This window comes from Anabrus simplex, chromosome 1 (assembly GCF_040414725.1).
Source record: "Anabrus simplex isolate iqAnaSimp1 chromosome 1, ASM4041472v1, whole genome shotgun sequence".
NCBI classification, from domain to species: domain Eukaryota; kingdom Metazoa; phylum Arthropoda; class Insecta; order Orthoptera; family Tettigoniidae; genus Anabrus; species Anabrus simplex.
The window spans coordinates 1555939227-1555963232 of NC_090265.1; the positions used below are offsets into that span (position 1 = coordinate 1555939227).

Sequence of the window (24006 nt, forward strand, 5' to 3'; positions counted from 1 at the left end):
CTTTTCATTTGATTTTTATAATATACTCGTGGAGGCATTTGTAATTAAGGTGTAACTTAGTAAAGTCTCCAATGTCAGTTCTCATCTTTACAAAGAAAGCATACGTAAGAAAGGAAGAATAACTTGTGGCTTTCATATGATAAAAGGCTACAACAAATGAAGTGCACTGTACTTATTGTCAAAATTATGACATACCTGTTCAACCAAGTAACAGCACATGTTCAACTCGAAGAACAGCTAACAGAAATTTGAACTTCAGAAGTAGGGCACACGAGTCAGCAAATAGTAAACTTTGCAGCAAAGTGCGAGCATCTACTGTACTTATCGGTCATGGTTATAGCAAAAGCAAACATGTATTCTTGGGATGATTATGTGAATGTAGTACTACTGTATGGGGAAACAAAGCAGAATTAAAAACAGCATTCTCTTTAGTGACGAATCCAGATTTCACAACAACAGAATTGTTAATCATCATGACTTCCATTACTAGAGCACTGAAAAGTCTCAATGGATAAGGGGAGCTTGATTTCAAGCATAATGGGGCATCAATGTGTGGTGTGATATAATAGGCGGCAAGTTAATTGGACCATATTTCTTCAAAGGAAACCTAACAGGACATGCTACCTACAGTTTCTTCGAGAAAACCTCCTGCTCTTATTGAAGGATGCGCCTCTTTAAGGCATGCTGTTCAAACAGGATGGAGCTCCTCCACACTGGTCATTGGCAGTGGAGCTCCTCCACACTGGTCATTGGCAGTATGGAACCACTTGCAAGGGATGTATCTGGGACAATGGATTGGACGAGGGGGTCCTGTCACATGGCTGGCTAGATCATCTGACCTTCCTTCACTAGGTCTTTTCCTTTGGAGTTATTTACAGGAAAGAGTCTAAGCACAGGAGCTGGACAGCCCAAATCATTTACGGCAGTTCATAGCTGAAGATTGCATACAGGTTCCACCAGATAAGTTACAGCATGCAAGAAAGTCTCTCCTCCACCAAGCTCAGATTTGCATTAAGGAAGGAGGTGGTCATTTTCAACACTTGCACCATTAATCGAATAGCCATACACAAGTCCATTGCACTTCTGTTGGTAATAGATTACTTTACTACAAATAGGTCTTTTAAGAGCTAATTAAAAACAAACATAACAGAATGATTTAAATTTGTCTTCATCAATGTGACTCACATGAACATTACCAACAAAATAACAATATTCTTCCTACATCGGATTCAAACCTCCGATAAAGGAGCACCTGTTTTAACGTCCAGTTTTTAGCACACTCAGCTATCATGAGATGTCATAGAGCGCTGTTATTTTAATACTACTTCCAATCATTCACTATCATATTCCTTGTGCAAGACGTTTTCGTGATATAGGATTTTTATGATTCTGTACCATCATTCGTTATTATTAAACGCTCAAGCTGGTTCGACGTGTATGGACCTACAAAACATAGGAGCAGTTTGATGTATACCTGTACGGAATATGCTAGCGATGTTTTAGATGTACGTATGCGTGCCATCTGTTGGTTGTCAACGTGAACTTTTAGCACGGCTCGCAGCACAGGGTATCATTCTACGCAGGGGAATATCTTCTACCGTAATGCGGCATTGCGTTGGCATAAAAATAATTAGTTTTATCAACATTGATCGTTGTAAACAACATGGCAGCGTCTTCACATGGTCTGCATTTATCTAATGTAGCTCTCGAACGCATATTAGGTGAAAGTAGTGATGAGAATAATCCAAGTGATAATGGAAGTGTTAGTGATGAAGATGATTGTGCACAACAGGAAATTACATGTGATGTACATAATTATAGTAATATAAGTGAATGCTCACCCGAGCGGTCATGGACACCTGTTGATTCGAATGTTATTCCCACAAGAAGGTAATTAAGCATTTTTTTACTTTGCATACCACCTTTTTGCATGTAGATACATCTGCATAATATGAACTGCGTATCCAATTATTTTGAACAAAAACAGACAAGTCGTTTAGAAGTTACAGCAATGTTTGTGACAGCATGTAAAATTGTGAGATTTTTCTAAAATTTATTACTGCTTTAGAGTAAAACTTGGCCAACTTTTAATACTGGCTTGAAGGGTTAATGATAATTCAGTTGACATGAATAAATGCATTATAGAAAGCATAACAGGACCAGACATTTTTAGGAGTAGCCAATGTCAATATATTTTGGTTGTTATAATCTGCAGGTTTGCATAAAACTGAGTGAATAGGTGCAGCTGTACCACCTGGTATTCTTGAGGATTGAGGTTGTCTAGGGAGGCTATCCAACAATGGCAATTTAAATAATTAAAGGAAACATGTTCATTAAAATAATACAGCATAATTCAATTAATGTGGGAAAATTCTTCCACAATGTTATTATAATGCTGATTATTTCAAGGTTGATAAAATATTATTTACACCATTTATAATGACAGTATGGATACCTATTAATTCAGGACTGAAGGCAAGGATCATCGTACGGTAAACTCAAATGGGTTCATATGTCATACATTCTTTTCATGTGTATCTGAAAAGAGTTTTCTCTACAGACCCACGATTCCATACTACAAATTGCAGCTTGGATGTCATTGAAAACATAGGCCTGATGGTTGAGATAAAGGCATAATCCTGAAGTGCTTTGTCAAGTTTTGAAGGAATTTGGAGTTGGATGAAACTTTGCTAAACCAAACTGTTCTTACAGCATTACGAATCTCAGTCTGATCCTCTGAGAAATAATAACCTGTCAGCGTGGAGTGCCGACCAGTGCTCATCATGCAATGAGCATCGCATGCAGTGCTCTGCTCACACGGAACAAGCATATTACACTGTGATCTAACGGTTATGATTAGAACTGCTTGAATTTTAACTCCTTTCTCTGTGAATTGGAAGATTTGAGCTTTGAATGATATACTTATTTTAACAGTGCTTTGTTCACTGAAATTCAAGTGATATTCCAAGGAATGTTCTTCTCTGCTGCCAAATACCTTTCTTTTCCTCTTGGGAAGGACATAAGCATAAATTCTATAAAGAGAGAAAAGGAACACACGATAGGATAAACACAATGGCAACTCAGTATTACAAGTAATATACAACATGTTTAGCCCATATTGTCAAAAGTTTAAAGATATTGGACAGGAGCGAACACGTCTCTCGATATATGACTTTACATTAGCATGTCAGTATGGAAAAAGAGAGCAACAGAAAGAGTAGAAAAGGACAAACATGAGAACACAAAAGGACAAAGACAACCTCCACATCTTCATACATTCTTTGAACAGATAGGTTCTCTTCTCATCACTCCCAGTTCTTCTACATCCATCTCTCCCGAGCCCCTGATGTGCTTGTTTCTGCTTCCCAGCTTCATATGGAGGGCAGGCATCAACACTCAATGAGGTGTCATTTTGAATGATCTGTCTACTCAGGCCTTTTAAAAATTTTTTTCCCTGATTTATTTTGTTATCACTCTCTGTCTTACATTCACTCAGTTGTGAGCGGAGATGGCTTTTACATGCAAGTGAAGGTTATCAAGTGGGGAAAAGGAGGATGTTTTAGTAAAGAGTGATGGACTTCAAATTTGGTTGCATAGCTGATGACTCCGTCAGTTCAAGTAACTGCTTTAGTGGCAAATTTCTAATAGAAACTTATCACACTTATGGCCTGTATTTCACCAGTTCTTTCACAGTAAATAAACCCGTTATTCATGCATGCTGTTTGAAAAAAAAAAAAAAAAAAAAAGAATAACTTCACATAAATAATAAATACTTACTTCGTATAATTAACACATGTAATTGTATTGTTTACTGATGTAGCACATAAAACTTGCTGAAAAAAATAACAGAGCACTCAGATCGAATGTCACCCTGCAATCACCACCACCACCACCATCATCATCATCATCATCATCATCATCATCATCATCATCATTATTATTATTAATTTGTGCTAATATGATTGACCAATGCTTCATCATATCCAAACCTACAGCAGCAAGATTCATTCACAATGAATTTGATATCATGAGCTCTATTGACTAGCAAATCCATTATGAAGTAGTACTTCAAATACAATGTGAGATTACAAGTGATACACTCAATAAATCATTCCTTGTCATAATAATATAAAATACTGACAATTCACTCGTCTCCTAGAAGACTCAGATCCAATAAAATTAACTTCTACTCTCCCTCATGCATAAAATAATTTGCTCACTTCACAAAACGTTCTCACTTGGCCTGCATATCCTCGGTGCAAACAATGTGACTGTAATGATCTAGAACATACTACTAGAATTAAAAGGAACTCCAGTAAAATGTACAAAAGCATGAAAAAAGTATTATCAAGTTGCAATGTAAAGGGGGGGAGATAGGGCTGCATTGTATTTTAAATGGGCTCATATTACATAAAGTATGTTTAAAATGAATGCACTCTTCTAAATTAAGCCCAGTATTTTCACAGTTTGTGCACAGCAATACAGAAGTGATTCATGGAAACAACTCACATTATCTGCACGAATAACAAGCCAAGGGACAACCATTGCACAAAATCCCCGAGCTTGAAACAGCAACTGCTGGAAGCACCAATGCTGCCAGTATGTTCAGGAAATTTACAGTAAAATAGTACTTTTTATTTCCAACTGGCCAAATCAAACACTCCAGTCCACTTATGTCCATTTCATACTCCTTGCAATTGGAAGTTTATTCACCAATTATTGCCCCTGATGACAGGGAACACAAGATATTCTGAAGTATATCACATCCACATACAGTAAGTGCTGTGTGTGATGTCAAAGTCAAGCCATGCTCCCCAAGAAGTGGAACGAGGAAGTCTTCCTAACAGCCACACACTATCTATTGATTGGTCCCATTGAGCCGGGGTTGGCCAGACTGCAACAGCTAGCTGTTAGTCGATGACGCTGGGATATTCACTACAGCAGCTGAAGACCCTGTGTCACATAAAATCGATGTTAGATTCTTTCTTAAGAGAGAGAGAGAGAGAGAGAGAGAGAGAGAGAGAGAGAGAGAGAGAGAGAGAGAGAGAGAGATAGATTTAAAAAAACCTACAAAGTTATCAGCCCCAAAGAGGGAATACCTATGTAAAACAGAAGTTGTTGATTAAGACATGTATCCTATAGTCTTGTTAAAGTGCAGGTAGTTTTTAACATAAAATGAAAGATGTACAACCTGCTAGTAAGAGTAAACTGATCTACTTGCCTGGTGTGGTGGAATTTGAGTCAGTGCTAGACGCCATAGGGCTGGACATACTACTTGGAGTCATGGGTGTCTGACTGTTCTGCGCCATCATCTTCTGGCGCACTTCACGTATTTTAAGCTGCAAGCTGGACTTGCTAGGAAAAATGTCCATATGCGCTGCCTATTGAAGGAAAAATGAACTTATTGTTAGTGAAATCCTTCAATAAGAAATGTATTAAATGTATTAAGAAATTCAAAATTATGTAATTACACAACAATAAACCCTCAATACAATGGTTTTCAAGACGTAGGGGGGGGGGGGGGGGGGAGGGAATGATGATAGATGTGGGAAAATGATAAATGCAGGTAACATAAAAAATAGGTCGAAAGAAAAATAATAAAATTTGGGTACCATATTTTTCTTTATGTAAATCTCATAACATTGAAGGTTAACTATCACTATCACTACTGATCTGCATTTAGGGCAGTCGCCCAGGTGGCAGATTCCCTATCTGTTGTTTTCCTAGCCTTTTCTTAAACGATTGCAAAGAAATTGGAAATTTTTGAACATCTCCCTTGGTAAGTTTTCCAATCCCTAACTCCCCTTCCTATAAACGAATATTTGCCCCAATTTGAATTCCAACTTTATCTTCATATTGTGATCTTTCCTACTTTTAAAGACACCATCCAAACTTATTCGTCTACTGATGTACTCCCACGCTATCTCTCCACTGACAGCTTGGAACATACCACTTAGTCGAGCAGCTAGTCACCTTTCTCCCAAGTCTTCCCAGCCCAAACTTTGCAACATTTTTGTAATGCTACTCTTTTGTCGGAAATCGCCCAGAACAAATCGAGCTGCTTTTCTTTGGATTTTTTCCAGTTCCTGAATCAAGTAATCCTGGTAAGGGTCCCATACACTGGAACCATACTCAAGTTGAGGTCTCACCAGAGACAAATATGCTCTCTCCTTTACATCCTTACTACAACCCCTAAATACTCTCATAACCATGTGCAGAGATCTGTACCCTTTATTTACAATCCCATTTATGTGATTACCCCAATGAAGATCTTTCATTATATTTATACCTAGGTATTTTCAATGATCCTCAAAGGGAATTTTCACCCCATCAACGCAGTAATTAAAGCTGAGAGGACTTTTCCTATTTGTGAAACTCACAACTTGACTTTTATCCCCATTTATCATCATACCATTGCCTACTGTGCATCTCACAACATTATCGAGGTCATTTTGCAGTTGCTCACAATCTTGTAACTTATTTATTACTCTGTACAGAATAACATCATCTGCGAAAAGCCTTATCTCTGATTCCACTTCTTTACACATACCATTGATATATATAAGAAAACATAAAGGTCCAATAATACTGCCTTGAGGAATTCCCCTCTTAATTTTTACAGGGACAGATAAAGCTTCACCTACTCTAATTCTCTGAGTTCTATTTTCTAGAAACAGAGCCACCCATTCAGTCACTCTTTGTCAAGTCCAATTGCACTCATTTTTGCCAGTAGTCCCCAATGATCTACCTTATCAAATGCCTTAGATAAGTAAATCACAGTACAGTCCAATTGACCTCCTGAATCCAGGATATCTGCTATATCTTGCTGGAATCCTACAAGTTGGGCTTCAGTGGAATAACCTTTCCTAAACCCAAACTGCCTTCTGTCAAACCATTTATTAATTTTGCAAACATGTCTTATATAATCAGAAAAAATGCTTTCCCAAAGCTTACATACAATGCATGTCAAACTGACTGGCCTGTAATTTTCAGCTTTATGCCTATCACCCTTTCCTTTATATACAGGGGCTACTATAGCAACTCTCCATTCATTTGGTAAAGTTCCTTCATGCAAACAAAAATCAAACAAGTACTTCAGATATGGTACTATATCCCAACCCATTGTCTTTAGTATATCCCCCGAAACCTTATCAATTCCAGCTGCTTTTCTAGTTTTCAACTTTTGTAACTTACTGTAAATGTCATTGCTGTCATAGGTAAATTTTAATACTTCTTTAGTATTAGTCACCTCCTCTATCTGGACATTATCCTTGTAACCAACAATCTTTACATACTGCTGACTGAATACTTCTGCCTTTTGAAGATCCTCGCATACACACTCCCCTTGTTCATTAATTATTCCTGGAATGTCCTTCTTGGAACCTGTTTCTGCCTTAAAGTACCTATACATACTCTTCCATTTTTCACTAAAATTAGTGTGGCCACCAATTATGCTTGCCATCATGTTATCCTTAGCTGACTTCTTTGCTAGATTCAATTTCCTAGTAAGTTCCTTCAATTTCTCCTTACTTCCACAGCCATTTCTAACTCTATTTCGTTCCAACCTGCACCTCCTCCTTAGTCTCTTTACCTCCCTGTTATAATATAGTGGATCTTTACCATTCCTTACCACCTTTAAAGGTACAAACCTATTTTCACATTCCTCAACGATTGCTTTAAACCCATCCCAGAGTCTGTTTACATTTTTATTTACTGTTTTCCACCGATCATAGTTGCTTATTAAAAACTCCCTCATGCCTGTTTTATCAGCCATATGGTACTGCCTAACAGTCCTAATTTTAATCTCTTCCTTTCTTTCACATTTATTTTTAATTACCACAAAAACAGCTTCGTGATCACTAATACCATAAATTACTTCGGTTTCTCTATAGAGCTCATCTGGTTTTTCCAGCACCACATCCAGAATATTCTTCCCTCTAGAAACATCAAAATACTGCAATCACAATGTATAGGATGAACAAATAAAGCATTATTTTTTTGCTATTTCTTCACATCTCATAACAACTGAAAAACCTTTAAGATCAGTTCTGTTATTGTAACATTAATGCCAGGTGCATATTACGGCAATAACCTACACTTTCAGTGAAATACGAATTATTTCAAGGAATATGCCATTTTTCATTATTTAGAATTGAAAAAGAAAGCTTTTAGACATTGTTTCATTCTTTACTGTACAAATGACAAGATCTCCATTCACCATCATCAATTTATGGAAAATAGATAACACTTAATCATGGACATATAAATTGTAATCTTGAACATGAAGATGGCTTTCAGCAGATGAATCATAATCTGTTCATGTGCAGTTGCTACTTGCTAAAGCGGATAGGGGGTGACTGTCATTTATTGGAAAGGGTGAAGGGAGGCACCAATAAGAAGGCTTTTATAAAATAGCGGTGTTAGTAATACATTTGCCAATTTTTATATTAGGCTTACAACAATTGCGAGCTGACGTTACATTTTAAAACAAATCTTCATTCAGTGTTATACTGGAAAGCAATAAAATAAGAAAGTCCAAAACTTGTGGAATGTTCTTTATTTCAAGTATATGAGCAAAGCTTTAAAAGCACTTGTGGCTATAAATTACCTGTTCTTTGCATTGTCATGTTTGTTTCTATCTTCTTTTCTTGGCAACAATATTAAAACTATTGCTAGTCTAGTTATTTAACAGCATGCTACAGAATGCTGACGTTTTTACGTATCAGTTTTGTTACAGGCAGGAAAAGAATTAATGGTATAATTTCACACCTCTGTCATTTCAGTAGGTACTTGCTCTTTTTAATATAAGAAAAAGTAATTAAAATTCATTAATTGTTTGTTGTTTCATCAAAGCTTTGTATTTCAGATGAGACAAAGCTTTCTCTACCCATATAATGTTTTCATCAAGATCACTGAAAACATGCGAGTACATGAAAAATTTCGCCTTCTCTAAGGCAGCATGTGCTTCAGTAAAACTCGGGACCACTTAAAGTTTACGACCATCTTTCTCCCCTTCATCAGTCCTCTCCCCCAATCCTTCATCAAACAGGTCTTCAATTAAATTATCAAATTTAAAAAACCACCTAACTCTACTTTTTTGTTGTTGTAATTTTCAAGGTTATAATGGAAAAATATTGCAAACATAGCCTGCTAAACAAGTATAGAATAAAATGCCCAAATCCGAAGGAAACTAGTAGTCAGTTACAAGCTGTTTATTATTTTGTGGAAATCACAGACCAAGATATTCTTTCTCCTTTCCATAAATATTCTACTACTAGTTGGCAGCACTGTCACATCCTAACAGAAGATAAGAACAACATAGAAACCATAAATTTTGACTTCCAGTGAATACTCTCTGTTCCCATCACAAATTCTTGTGATAAATTCTACCTCAGGCAGATATGGGTCTATAACTTTGGTGTACATCGACTGTCAGACAAAATAAGTAATATATATGCACAGGAAGTAGACAACAATAAAAGGTGTTCTGATGTTTAAAGTTTGTTAAGGAACTACGGAAATTAAAAAAACCCCATCTAATTTCAAGCACATATAATATGTTTTTAAATAAAAACTTATACAACTATTTTTATATTCATAGTTTGTTAATAGCATTGTTCGTGCAGTAAATCTGTGATAGTTTGTGTTTTGTATGAGAGCACATGCATGGATTCGGAACAGTTGGAAATAATTTCTGATTCTTTCCTGCGCGAACGGTCACACAGTAAAAATATTACCACTAGATGTCAGCACATTTCCCAATTAATTTCTATTCAATTTGATTGATTGACAGATTGATTCATTGATTGTGTTTTACTGAGAGTTGTTTTGTCGTAAATACATTACTCATTTGGACTAAAAGGAGGAAAACTGAATGCAACATGCAACGTAACTATTAATAATCTTGACCATAGTGGCCGGTATTTGATCCGTATTGACTTGATCACAACAAATATGCAGGTGGATGGTCTGCCTAGTCAATACTAAATATTGATTATTTATATTTATTTACATAAGTCTAGTACATGTTTCGTGAATCTATATGCATTCCCATCATCAGCTAGTCAAATTAAAATAAAAATTCCTGTACACAAAAAGACCTAATAAAAAGGGGGGGGGCATTAAGAAATCCAAAACTATTGCCTATATAATTTAACATATTTAAAATCAAAGTGTGGGTGCATGGAATTAAATTCCATCTAGCCTCACGTACTTCTTGTATCATTATATTGATCATTTTAAGCTCACATCACCCAGCTGCATAACACGCCCATTATCGGATGGTTTCGGCATGATAATAAGTTTTTGCACTATTCTTTTATTTAAAGATAAAAATTTCATTGTTCCGTATTGAAATTATTGATGTTAAAAATTAAATAATTGAAAAGGAGGTTCAACCTATTCAATACTTAAAAGAAAGAAATGCAGTAATCACATTCCTATTTAAATGGGACCGGTTTCGACCTTAGTCCAGGTCATCATCAGCCGTAAAAACATGTACAATGTTTATGAATATTGGAGGTCGGTTTCACACTCTGATAGGCACAAAGACACGACACCACATTCTGTCATGCACAAAGTCACAACACTATCAACTAATATACGAAGATCAAAAATAACTTGAAGTTGCACACGAATAGATTTGTAGTAGAAAGCCGCCAGCTCCTGGTGATCAGCGCGGCACATTCAAGGTCATGCACTGCGGTCGAACGCCAAAGTAGAGTGGAGAATGTTTTGAAGGTCCAGAATTTGTCACGACTGCGGGAAGTTAAGTACGTATATAAAAATATACGACGCAAATCAGTATAATTGAATGAGTACTTGTACTGCTTTCTACTACAAATCTATTCGTCTGCGACTTCAAGTTATTTTTGATCTTCGTATATTAGTTGATAGTGTTGTGACTTTGTGCATGACAGAATGTGGTGTCGTGTCTTTGTGCCTATCAGAGTGTGAAACTGACCTCCAATATTCATAAACATTGTACATGTTTTTACGGCTGATGATGACCTGGACTAAGGTCGAAACCGGTCCCATTTAAATAAGAATGTGATTACTGCATTTCTTTCTTTTAAGTATTGAATAGGTTGAACCTCCTTTTCAATTATTTAATTTTTAACAACTATTCTTTTATTCTCAACTCCAATGGAATTTTACAAGAAATTATCGGATCTTCAAGTACACAGTGATCTAACGCCATAACAAGAACACAGTGCTCAATATTTTAATGCATACAGACTCTATTCTATTGTGTTTTATCCTATTCGACTAGATGGAATTTAATTCCATGTATCCACACTTTGATTTTTAAAATGTTAAATTGTATAGGCAATAGTTTTGGATTTCTTAATTTTTATTAGGTCTTTTTGTGTACAGGAATTTTAATTTTAATTTGACTAGCTGATGAAGGGAATGCATATAGATTCTTGAAACATGTACTAGACTTATGTAAATAAATATAAATATTTAATATTTAGTATTGACTAGGCGGACCATTCACCTACATATTTGTTGTGACATGCAAGGTATGAACAAAACAACTTATTATTAAGGTCTATATTACATAAATTCTACGGATTTTTACAGAATAGTATTATAGTGTCAATAATACAATGAAAATAAAGAACGTATATTAGATTGCAATACAATACAATTATTTTTCTTTTACAGAAGAACTTCAAGAATTTTTGATTCTTCAAGGCACATCAGCAGCAAATAGTGAAGTTGAGTATAGGTCCTGGTCACATGATAACACAAAATTTTTAATAGACTAATTCAAGAAATACAGAAACAAAGTAGGGTCGATGGAAATTAGGAATATGAAGAGATGTAGGAGTTAATTGCACTGAAAATGAATGAAGAGTTTAGTATGAAAGTTTCCCCAGCCAACTATAAAAATAGATGGTGTGTAATAAAGAGAAATGATAAGAAATACATAGACAATATGAACAAAAGAGGGAGGGGTCGGAAGACCTTTAAGTATGCCAACAAGATGGACGAGATTTTTCAGAAGAAACAGAATATTTACCCTGAACTTCTCTTACCCACCACCACAACCGCCCATCTCCCGGTAACCACACAGTGTGAAACAGCCGAAGGAAGTCTTGCTTCTTGCAGTGAGGCACCCTCCGTAGCAGTTGATGATCCTAACCCGACCGTAGGAAATCAAACTCCTAATAACAAATTACCGCCCGAAAACAGGAGCTCGGTAAGATCAGTTAGAAAGAAATATAGAGTTGATGTGCTAGGGAATTTTAGGCAGGAGTGTTTAAAGTATCAGAAGGATAGGTTAGATTTTGAAAAAGCAAAATTCGAAAGAAAAATGGAATTGGACGAAAAGAAATGGCAAGAAAATAAAATAAATAATGATCCGATTGAACAGAGGAATAACATCATGAAACAGTTGCTTCTACAAGTGATATGTAATGTGTGTATGTACAATTTAAGGTTTATATTTCTGTCACCGTACCCAAGTGCCGAGTTCATCTCGAGCTTACACAAAGTTCAAATGTGTTACATGTATTTCAAAAGATTGCGCTTATCGAGTCCTACCTCGTGCTTATACAATTTTATTTCATGAACATCTATTGTGACAACTGTTCAAAGTATGTTAAAGGCAACATAATTTCTCCTGGCAATCCCATCTCTGTAATCTCTATAATCTCTATCCTCTACTACCACAACCTCTATCTCGTCTTGAACAATCGGCACCTCATAACCTGCTTCTTCATTTTCAAGATATTCGAAGTTGTCGTCAAGAGCAAGGTTATGTAAAACACAACAAGCACGAATGAAGTGCACAATATCGGGGATCTTCTGCAATTTTATGTGATATAATTGACGAAACATTTGTTTTAATAAGCCGAAACAATGTTCTTTCACATATTGGTTTCTGGTTAGTTTCACGTTGTACTCTTTCTCTGTATGCCTCAGTTGACCACGGTCCCTAAAAGGTGTCAACAAGTTGCGCAGACAAGGGTAGCCACTATCATCCAGGATATAAAATTCACCGCATTTCTCTGGCCAGCTCTGCTGTAATGGTGATTTTTTAAATACCCTGCTGTCGTGGACTGATCCAGGAAATCCAAGAAACACGGCCCTTATTCTCCTTGTAACTGAGACAAAATTTCGGCTTTGTGATTAGGGTTATCGTATTCCTTTGATAAAGTGAAACCATTTTACCGATTTGTAAAGCATAAAATGAAGGGCAGAGTAAACTTTGTATCTTACCTGGATGGAATAAAAAGATTTCCTGTTAAGGTAGGAATCAGGATAATTTTTTGGCTTATCAATGTGAATATGTGTACCATCTATCACCACTATTACTCCGGGAAAATGATAATGCCTGAAGTGCCTTTCAATAGTAGTGATTTCATCTCTTCTAGGCCACTTTATTACTTGATCAGATAAATTACTTGCTTGTTGTTTTAAGGGGCCTAACATCAAAGGTCATCGGCCCGATAAATTACTTATGAAGTACACCATACTTCTGCAAAATTTGAATGTGTTATATGTATTTAGAAGTTAGTGTTTATTGAGTCCTAACTCGTGTTTGTTATAATTTTATTTCACCCTTCACAGACTGTTTTGAAGTGACATTTAATGAACAATATCTACAAATTTGAATCTTTAACTGCCAAGTTCATCTCGAACCAAAGGTTTAAACTTAAACGTCTTGTGCAATTTTGAGAAGACTGTTTCTGTTGAGTCCTAACTCGTGTTTGTACTACACTCGCACCAGTGACATTTAATGAATAAGTGAACACAAATCTTTAAGTGCCAAGTTCATCTCGAGCTTACACAAAGTTCAAATGTGTTACATGTATTTCAAAAGATTGTGTTTATCGAGTCCTACCTCGTGCTTGTACAATTTTATTTCACCCTTCGCAGCCTGTTTTGAATTGACACTTAGTGAAAAAGTGACTACAAATTTGAATCCTTAACTGCCAAGTTCACCTCAATCCTAAATTCTTTAAAATGTTATGTGCATTTTTCAGACGATTGTGTTTGTTGAATCCTAACTTATGTTTATACTACACTAGTGGCAGGCGACATTTAATGGAAGTGTGTCTGAAAAAATTTGAATCTTCAATGCCAAGTTCATCTCAAACTTCCGCGTGGTTTTCTTGTGTTGTATGTTTTTGAGGGATTGTGTTTTGAGTCCTAACTGTAACATTTTGTGTAATGTACATGTTTGCATGTATACACCTATGCCTATTTCTCACATTTTGGCTGAAGATGACGCTAAATAGCGCTGAAACTAGTTTCAAGTAAAAATATGTTTCAAATAAAAAAAATCACAGCTGTAACTGTGGCTAGAAGTGGTAATAACCATTACTGAGCTAATGAAAATGTGTTGGAAACATGTAGACAAGTGGACTGCATACGAAACTGTGTAGAGCTCCAGGTTTCCAAATAAATATTGGAGAACTGTTGTGATTGTCGTGATCAACAATCTTTATCAATTATTGCACTGACAGCCCACTGGACTGTGGAGCAGCCTTAAGTGGACTAATTAACTTATGATACATTGCCATATTGATGCAATGTCCTAATATTTGACTTTTACCATGTTTCAAATGGACTAACATTAGTGTTTTGCTTTTTTTTTTTTTTTTTTTCTGGTGAGTGTACAACACCAGGATGCTGGATATATTTTCTGGCTAGTCTGGGTGATGGAGTGGCCAATGTTCCTGCCCAAGCATTTTTTGACCCAGGAATTATTTTATAGATTAGATAGGTGCAATTACTGATTTTGTCCAATCAAAAGGCCCTTTACTAATATTCCTTGCTAATCTTATTACTCTCTGAAGGCATTTAAACTCTGTTTTCCCACTATACTTCACAATTTCAGGTCTGATTTAATCTATTCCAGCAGCTTTGTGTTCATGGAGTTTATTACTATCCTTATTACTATACATGTAAAATTCTTTCCACTCCCTCAAGTGTAATTTCACTAACATCACCGTTCTCCTCCCTGTGAGCTAAGTTGTTGGCAATGTCAACAGAAAGATTTCCTTTTTGCTAATGGCTTTATGTCGCACCGACACAGATAGGTCTTATGGCGACGTTGGGATAGGAAAGGTCTAGGAGTTGGAACGAAGCAGCCGTGGCCTTAAGGTACAGCCCCAGCATTTGCCTGGTGTGAAAATGGGAAACCACGGAAAACCATCTTCAGGGCTGCCGACAATGGGATTCAAACACACTATCTCCCGGATGCATGCTCACAGCCGCGTGCCCCTAACCGCACGGCCAACTCAAAGATTTCCTTTTACACTGAGATGATTTTTAAATATTCCTTCCACCTGATCAGCGACTCCCTTGGACCTACTCTGAGTTTAGTTATTTACCCAAAACACTTTTCATTTAGTTTTTTCCTCCCTTTCTAAGATTATGTATTAATGACCAGAAAGTTTTCCCTGCTGTTTGACAAAACTTTTTCCCTAAGCAAAATGCTTCAGCCACAAATAGGACGTACTGAATCATACGATAGGGACTCTCGGTATTTTGCCAACAAGTTGTCAACCATAACCCTTCAACCTAATGCACTTTTGGTGAGTTTCGATATAGATTCCTTGTTCACTAAAGTGCTGATTGACTCGGTCATGTTTCTGTTTCCTGAGCACATTACTAAGCTATTTTGCCACTGCATGACTTCCAGCTATTTCTTGTGGGGTGGGAATTTTTACGAAAAATGGACAGAGTGGCTATGGGAAGTCCACTTTCACCCGTAGTGGCTAATTTGTTTATGGAGTATTTTGAGGAGGAGGCTATTGCTTCGGTGCCCGCCGTCATATCTATGATTTGGTGGAGGTATATTGATGATACATTTGTGGTCTGGACAGAAGGTCCTGAGAAAATTCATCTATTTCTAAACCACCCTAAATCGGCAACATCCTTCAATGAACTTCACTGTGGAGATGCAGTCGGACGGATGCCTTCCTTTCTTCGATGTTCTAGCAAGAAAGAAACCGGACGGCTCCTTAGGACATACTGTCTACGTAAGCCTACCCACACAAATTGCTATCTTCATGCAGATTCTCACCGCATTCCAGCACAAAAGTAAAGCATTCTCACGACACTCACCAGGAGATGGTCCGTTATTGGGTATTATAAATTTTCCAGCTAACTCATTCCTGGTTGCCAGCGTTTGGACCCCGGGTGCTAGGTTGGGCTCATCAGTTGGCACCTAGCACACCTACCAAGACGCATGGCTAGTGCACACCGTGGAGGCCACTGCGTAAGCTAATTGGAGCCACCGGCAGTGCCAATGCACTATGAGAGACTTTATCCCACTACCAAAAATTGATGCCTGCTTGGCCATCAGATGGTACCAACTGATGAGCCCAACCTAGCACACGGGGCGAAACGCTGGCAACCAGGAATGAGTTAGCTGGAAAATTTATAATGTCCAATAACGGACCATTTACATTGGTATTATAAATTTACTCATTCGGGACAAATATTTCAGATTCCCTATGGGAATCAACATCTATATCGACTCACCAAGAGGGCGAGACGAATTTGTGAGCCGTCAAATATCCAGGAGGAGATGGACATACTCAAAAGTCACATTCAGGGGCAATGGTTACAACAATTTGCAGATTCATAGAGCCCTGCATCCCAGAAAAATGACCAAGCAAAGCTCACAGAAGGAAGAAGTGAAGAAAACTGCCTACCTGCCTTACATTCACAACACCACAGCCTGAATTGCCAAGGTCCTCTGGAAACATGATATAAAAGCCGTGTTAGGCACTGTCACTAAAATAGCTCACAGTCTGGGTGAAACCAAGGAACAATAGTCCCCATTTTTACATCCTGCGGTATACGAAATTCCCAGTACTTGCGACAAGGTATACATTGGCCAAACATGCCGGACCACTGTATCAATCAATCAATCAATCAGTCAATACTGATCTGCATTTAGGGCAGTCGCCCAGGTGGCAGATTCCCTATCTGTTGCTTTCCTAGCCTTTTCCTAAATGATTTCAAAGAAATTGGAAATTTATTGAACATCTCCCTTGGTAAGTTATTCCAATCCCTAACTCCCCTTCCTATAAATGAATATTTGCCCCAGTTTGTCCTCTTGAATTCCAACTTTATCTTCATATTGTGATCTTTCCTACTTTTATAAACGCCACTCAAACTTATTCGTCTACTAATGTCTTTCCACGCCATCTCTCCTCTGACAGCTCGGAACATACCACTTACATGTTATAAACCTCATTTTAGGTCCGTATTGAAAATTTAACAGTTCAACAATGATAAAGGTGTTTTAATTTATTCCACCTATTCAATACTTATAATATCACGTATAGTTGTTACATAATTAAATTCTTAGTTACATGGGACATGTTTCGCCCTCAATTAAGGGCATCTTCAGCCTAAATACAATAATCAAAAATACAACTAAATTAAAAGTGGACGTTAAATACAATCATCAAAAATACAACTAAAATAAAAAGTGGAAGTTAAAAGTTTAGTCTGTTCTTAAAATTCAGAACAATAAAATTGTGAAAAATGATAAAATAAAAAGATGCTAATGGAAAACTGTCTTATGATTAAACTATAATCTTGTCAGAGACTAAAACTTCTATTAAAATTCGAATTAAAACAGTTCATATAAAATATTGGTAAATCAAAGTGGTAGTAATAAAAAGCCAACGACATGAGGGCGTGTACACAAGCATAAACTTGATTGTCATGAATACAATCTTTTCAAGGCCGTTGATGAAATTCGTAGTAAGTAAGGCAGAAGCATCTATTGAAAAATTGTAAGAGGCCGTTAGCACCGGTAGGTAATAAAATGGCTGAATCCTTGCCAGAAAATGTCAACAGATGCAGAAATAAGTTTTCTGTAAGAAAAGGAAAAGAAGAAATAAGAAATTGAACGTAAGGAGAGAATTCAGTCTTACATAATTTTGAAACAGATGAGGACTTACATGTAAGTGGAAGTTGTTATTTCTTAACTACTGTTGAGTTGGTTGCTGCCCGTCTGTTGGCTCTAAGTCTGGTGTTATAACTGTGCTGCAGAGGCGGTAGCGAACTCGGAGGGGAAGGAATAGGGGAGTGCGGAAGGGAGGAGAGGATGGGTGGAGTCAAATGTGACGAGGCTGACAAAGGGGCGGAGTCAACTGCATTGCTGGAAGTAGGCCTAATATCTGTAGGTATGGGAGGAGTATTAGGGTTTGAAGAATTAAATATATTAGGTATCCTAAATTTATTCGAACTAACTGACTTTAATAATTTCGGCATTAATTCATGTAACATACTTTTATTGTCCGTGGTTTCATTGAGATTCTTTTGCTTATTGTACGTCTGATCTAAATAGATGTATAAACTTTCTAATTCATTCAGCATTCTTCCTTTTTGTATGTTTCTAATTATCATTAAGTCTTTCTCTATGGATTCAAATCTGTGGCCAGTCTCCCTCATATGCAAACTCATTGCTGAGTATTTCCTATGTTTTTCCGCGTTAACATGTTCCATGTATCTTGTCATAAAATTTCTCCCAGTCTGTCCAACATATGAAAAATTACACTGAGTACATTTAAGTCTGTATACTCCCGATCCTAAATAACGATTCTTATCATAATTAACTTTTCTATGATTAAAGAATATGGACTGGTTAGTATTAGTAGTTTTAAATGCTATATTAAAATTATGTTTCTTGAATACGCTAGTAATCTGGTGTATAGCTGGATTATTAAAAGTGAATGTAGCATACTCAGTTTTTTTGGTCTTTTCTGGTATCAGATTCGTAGATAATTTGTTCTTAATTTTATTGATTAATTTGTTGATCATTTCTATTTTGAAACCATTTTGTTTAGCGAGGTATCTAATATAATTCAATTCTTTCTTCAAATTCATGGGAGAAAGAGGGATTCTAAATGCTCTATAAATTAGACTGTGAAAAGATGCTTGTTTATGTGAACTCGGGTGTAAAGAGGAATTGTTTATAGTTGTAGATGATTGTGTCGGTTTTCTAAATATTTGGAAATCAAAAGTGTTAACCTTACGCGTAACTGTTATATCTAGAAAATTCAATGAGTTATCGACTTCGTCCTCTTTCGTGAATTTCAAATTAGGTTCGATTTCATTTAATTTATTTAAGATTTCTTGACTATTAGTGACATCTTTGTTTATGATTACAAATGTATCATCTACATATCTCAACCATAAATCTATTCCTTTAATTTTTGCTATTATTTCATTGTGTTCGATTGAATCCATAAATATGTCGGCAAGGATGCCCGATATTGGGTCACCCATTGCTAATCCATTCTGTTTATAAATATTATTGTTAAATGTGAAGTAGTTATTGTCTAATACGAACTTTAACAATCTAGTGAATTCTTCTACTTCCATTTTACTAAGATTACTGTGTTTACAAATATTATCATGAATGATATTAACAGTTTTATCTGTCGGAATATTCGGGAACATATTCACTACGTCATACGAACACATCATCTGATTTGGAAGTACGCCAAATCCAAGCAAAATGTCACACAAGTCAATGGAATTTCTTAATGGTTGTTTATTATTAAAAGTGTAATGTCTTTTCAAAAAATTGTGAATGTATTTGGAGACTTTATACGTGGGAGAATTACGGCAATTGATAATCGGACGAATCGGAATATCTTTTTAATGTATTTTGGGCATAGCTCTAGTTTCCGGGAGCCTAGGATTCATATTGACAAGTTTTAATTGTTCTTGTTCAGTAAAGAGAGATGTGGATCTTTTAAGTAAGGCTTTTAAGTTGCGTTGAATTTTAGTTAGCGGATTTTTTGTTACTAATGTGTATTTATTATTATCAAAAAAATCTTCAGTTTTTTTAATATATGTATCTTTATCCATCAAAACGATCGCACCCCCCTTGTCAGCCAAGGAGCAAACGCCTGAAAAGCCATACAACTAAATTTTGATAATTTTTGATATGCTCTATTGGTGGAAAAATATCTAATTCCTTCCTTGGGAACTTAGAATTTCCATTTGGAATTGCTAGGCGGGTATTAATTCCATTGTGGAGTTTTATCTCCCGTATGCAGTTATCAGACTGTGCCACACAAAAGGCTTCTGATAAGTTCACCTGCATACACCCCAGCATCGGTGCGTAGGGTCTGACACATCCCAGTCTGAAGAGTCTAGTGTCAGACCTAATATAAAATGCTGGTTAATAGAGCAAAGGTCTGAAAAGCCATACATCTAAATTTTTATATAATTTTTGATATGCTCTATTGGTGGAAAAATATCTAATTCCCTCCTTGGGAACTTAGAATTTCCAAAGATATGTCTTACGGCGACGATGTGATAGGAAAGGCCTAGGAATTAGAAGGAAGCGGCTGTGGCCTTAATTAAGGTACAGCCCCGCCATTTGCCTGGTGTGAAAATGGGAAACTACGGAAAACCATCTTCAGGGCTGTCGACAGTGGGGCTCGAACCCACTATCTCCCGATTACTGGATATTGGCCGCACTTAAGCAACTGCAGCTATCGAGCTCGGTATCTGACATTCAATTCTGTTGAATTTCTTACCTACTGACATCAATTTAGTCTTCGAAAGGCTAATTTTCATACCATACTCATTGCACCTATTTTCAAGTTCCACGATATTTGACTGCATGCTATCGGCACAATCTGCCATTAAGACCAAGTCTTCAGCACAGGCCAGACTGCACACTAAATTTCCACCTAACTGAATCCCTCCCTGCCATTTTATACCTTTCAGCAGATGATCCATGTAAACTACGAACAGCTTAACCCCTGTGTGTACCCTGAACCAAGAACTCATTCTACCATCAATACTCACTGAAGCCCAATTGTCAACATGAATGCCTTTGATTGATTTTAATAATCTACCTTTAATTCCATAGTCCTCCAGTATGGCGAACATCTTTTCCCTCGGTACCCTGTCATATGCTTTCTCTAGATCTACGAAACATAAACACAACTGCCTATTCCTCTCGTAGCATTTTTCAATTACCTGGTGCATACTGAAAATCTGATCCTGACAGCCCCTCTGTGGTCTGAAACTACACTGGTTTTCATCCAACTTCCTTTCAACTACTGATCGCACCCTCCCTTCCAAGATGCCAGTGAATACTTTGCCTGGTATACTAATCAATGAGATACCTCGATAGTTATTGTAATGTAATGAAATAAAATAGCCTTACCTTAAGGCTGATTCTCCACGAGCAGGTAAAACGCCGCTGTTCACCCGCTACAAACCCGCTTGCGGAACAGAACTATGGGGTATATGTTGAGTTGTCTACACGGGCGGTTTGCACGCCGCGGGTGGACGCGTTCATGAGCGGGCAGGCGGGTCTAACGCCAGCAGAGGCGTTATTCCCGCTAGCGGTAGAACAGCGAATCATACTCCACGTGGCGGCAGTGAGCAGTTCACCCGCTTCTGTCGCACGATAGGAATTGCCTGAAGTGTAGTATATTCTTTACTAGGTGATGTACCTGTGCTTCACTACGGAATTCTACATTGTATACAGAATTCTCGGTTGGGTAGTGTACATGTTGTGAGCAAGATTGTATTAAGTTCCAGAGCTCCTAACGTTACCCTAGAAACGCGACGGGGAAGTCACCGAACGTCTTTTCTAATATGAAGGCTGTATTAGGGAATATCCATTATAACGATAGGCCCGCTTGCCTACCGTCAATCAAAATCAAGTTGGGGAGCATTATAATGGCAGACACTCAATCTCCACCTGCCTTTTTTACATCCTTAGAAAGACTGTATTAGTCATTTTCCCGACTGAAATGAACATAGGTCATTACAATGACGTCAGTAGGAATGACACGATTAAAAGCAATCTTTTGATATGAAATACTCAATCAAATGAAAAACCACGCATTTTTTCACTTTTAATGAACAGTACTACGCTTGCGATCTAACAATCCAAATTTTCAGAGCTGGAGTGACCAAGCCGCAGACAATCGTGATCCGTGAACACTCTTCGTCTTTTTTTTTTCGGGGCGGGGGGGGGGGGGGGGGGGCAGGGTCGAATAGTAGAGAGTCCCAGGGCAAAAACTACTACTCTGTTTCCTAGCAATACACAAGGAATCGGAAAATCTCAATTCACTACACTAGCGGGGGAAGAAACTATCTGACTTGGAGGCAAATTCTTTCCCAAAGCCAGAGGAGAAAGCCCCTCTTCACGGCTAATTTGGAATAAAATGAACATAGATTTAATAAAAGTGAAGCGGAAGAAGCTTTTCTTAAGAAACGGCTCGTTTTAGGATTGAATTTTGAATTATTTAGTGAATTGTGGTGCTTTAATTTGGAGTAGACCTAAATTGTAATTCTAGACCAGGTCATACTACTACTACTACTACTACTACTACTACTACTACTACTACTACTAAGTGAGCCTCTGCCTTAAATGTGCACTCTGCTCATTCAAAACAGCGCGTCAGAGTAGGGATCGCATAGCTGGAATACTATGATGAATCAATGTGTTACGCAATAGCAGTATCAGGAAATGTATGAACCAGAGGAATGGAATACTAAAGATGAACGTTTTCTAACTCCCCAGCTATTTCCCGCCAATATTCAGTCAGGCTGTTATACTCTGTACGCAGCAGTAATCCCATATATCGGAGTTAAGCGGCAGCATAAGAGGCAAAGAACATCACAACAAACAATGGTTAATATAATGTTATTGTTGATGAATGTTATGCGCTTTCGATATAGTAGGCCTTCACATTTAGTTTTCTTCCGACTCTGAAATACCACTCTTATCATAGTCGGTGTGGTAAAAATGAAATGTCGTATGGCTTTTAGTGCCGGGATATTCCATGACGGGTTCGGCTCGCCAGATGTTTCTATTTGACTCCCGTAGGCGACCTGCGCGTCGTGATGAGGATGAAATGATGATGGGGACAACACATGCACCCAGCCCCCGTGCCATTGGAATTAACCAATTAAGGTTAAAATCCCCGACCCGGCCGTGAATCGAACCCGGGACCTTCTGAACCGAAGGCCAGTACGCTGACCGTTCAGCCAACGAGTCGGACGTCGATGTGGTGAAACTGAATAAAACATAAAGGTAAGGGTGTATTCTGCTCGAAGGCAGGCCCGAACCTCCGCAGAGGTGTGCCTGAGCCGGAGTTTACGTGCGGTGGAGTGGCCAGTTCTTTTCCGCTCCTCCATTCCCTTACCCCCCACCAACAGCGTGTGGCAACCCATCCCAAGCTTGACCACGCCCAATGTTGCTTAACTTCGGAGAACTCACGGGATCCGGTGTGGCAACCCATCCCAATCTTGACCACGCCCAATGTTTCTTAACTTCGGAGATCTCACGGGATCCGGTGTTTCAACACGGCTACGGTCTTTGGCAATAAAACATAAATGATCGGAAATTACATTATCTCTAACTTTTTTATGCAGTACTTTTTGATAGGACCAATAACTTATTGTATGTATTAAAAAATACATGTTAGGTGCCTTTTCCTAGACTGTAGTTTCTTATTCCCCGACTCTATGTACCGATTTTCATCATATTCTGTTAACCCATTTTCTCTGGTTCGGCGTTGATATGGACTTAGCAACAAAAATATAAATTCATGAATGTCTCTGTTGTCATAGCCGGTACGGTAAACATGTAAGAGACATAAATGATCGGAAATTTAATTATATATAACTTGATTTATGTAATATTTTTTGATAAGACCACTAAAAATATAAATATTTGAGAATTAAATTTCAGGACTTCCCCTAAACCACCACTTCACTCATTTAGTAATACGCAACTTAATAAGTTCAAAAAGCTCATCGAATGAAGCAACTGACATTCTAAAATATTGGAAAAACATTTCCGGATAGTTCCTGTGTTCGCACAACTTTAAATGAAATTGTCGAGTGGTGAGTCGATTCGATAACGCAGGGTGAGTCCATCAACGTCTTTTCTTACCAGGTTTACTTTTTAATATTGCTAATAACTGCAGTTGAAGAGCTCCGACAACACAACCTATTTGTACGACATCCATCATTACA

The 24006-nt window shown here is 37.4% G+C and overlaps 1 protein-coding gene across 1 annotated transcript in view; it reads right to left on the reverse strand.

The window, feature by feature from the left end:
• Positions 1-3966: 3966 nt before the first annotated feature.
• Positions 3967-24006, reverse strand: part of cic (Putative transcription factor capicua) — a 519891-nt gene continuing 499851 nt past the window's right edge. The window contains exons 22-23 of the mRNA XM_067138869.2: positions 5222-5381; positions 3967-4953 (exon numbers count right to left, since the gene is read on the reverse strand). Of these exons, the coding sequence (XP_066994970.2) occupies positions 4904-4953; positions 5222-5381 (210 nt within the window). The 3' untranslated portion in view covers positions 3967-4903. The remainder of the gene's footprint in view (positions 4954-5221; positions 5382-24006) is intronic.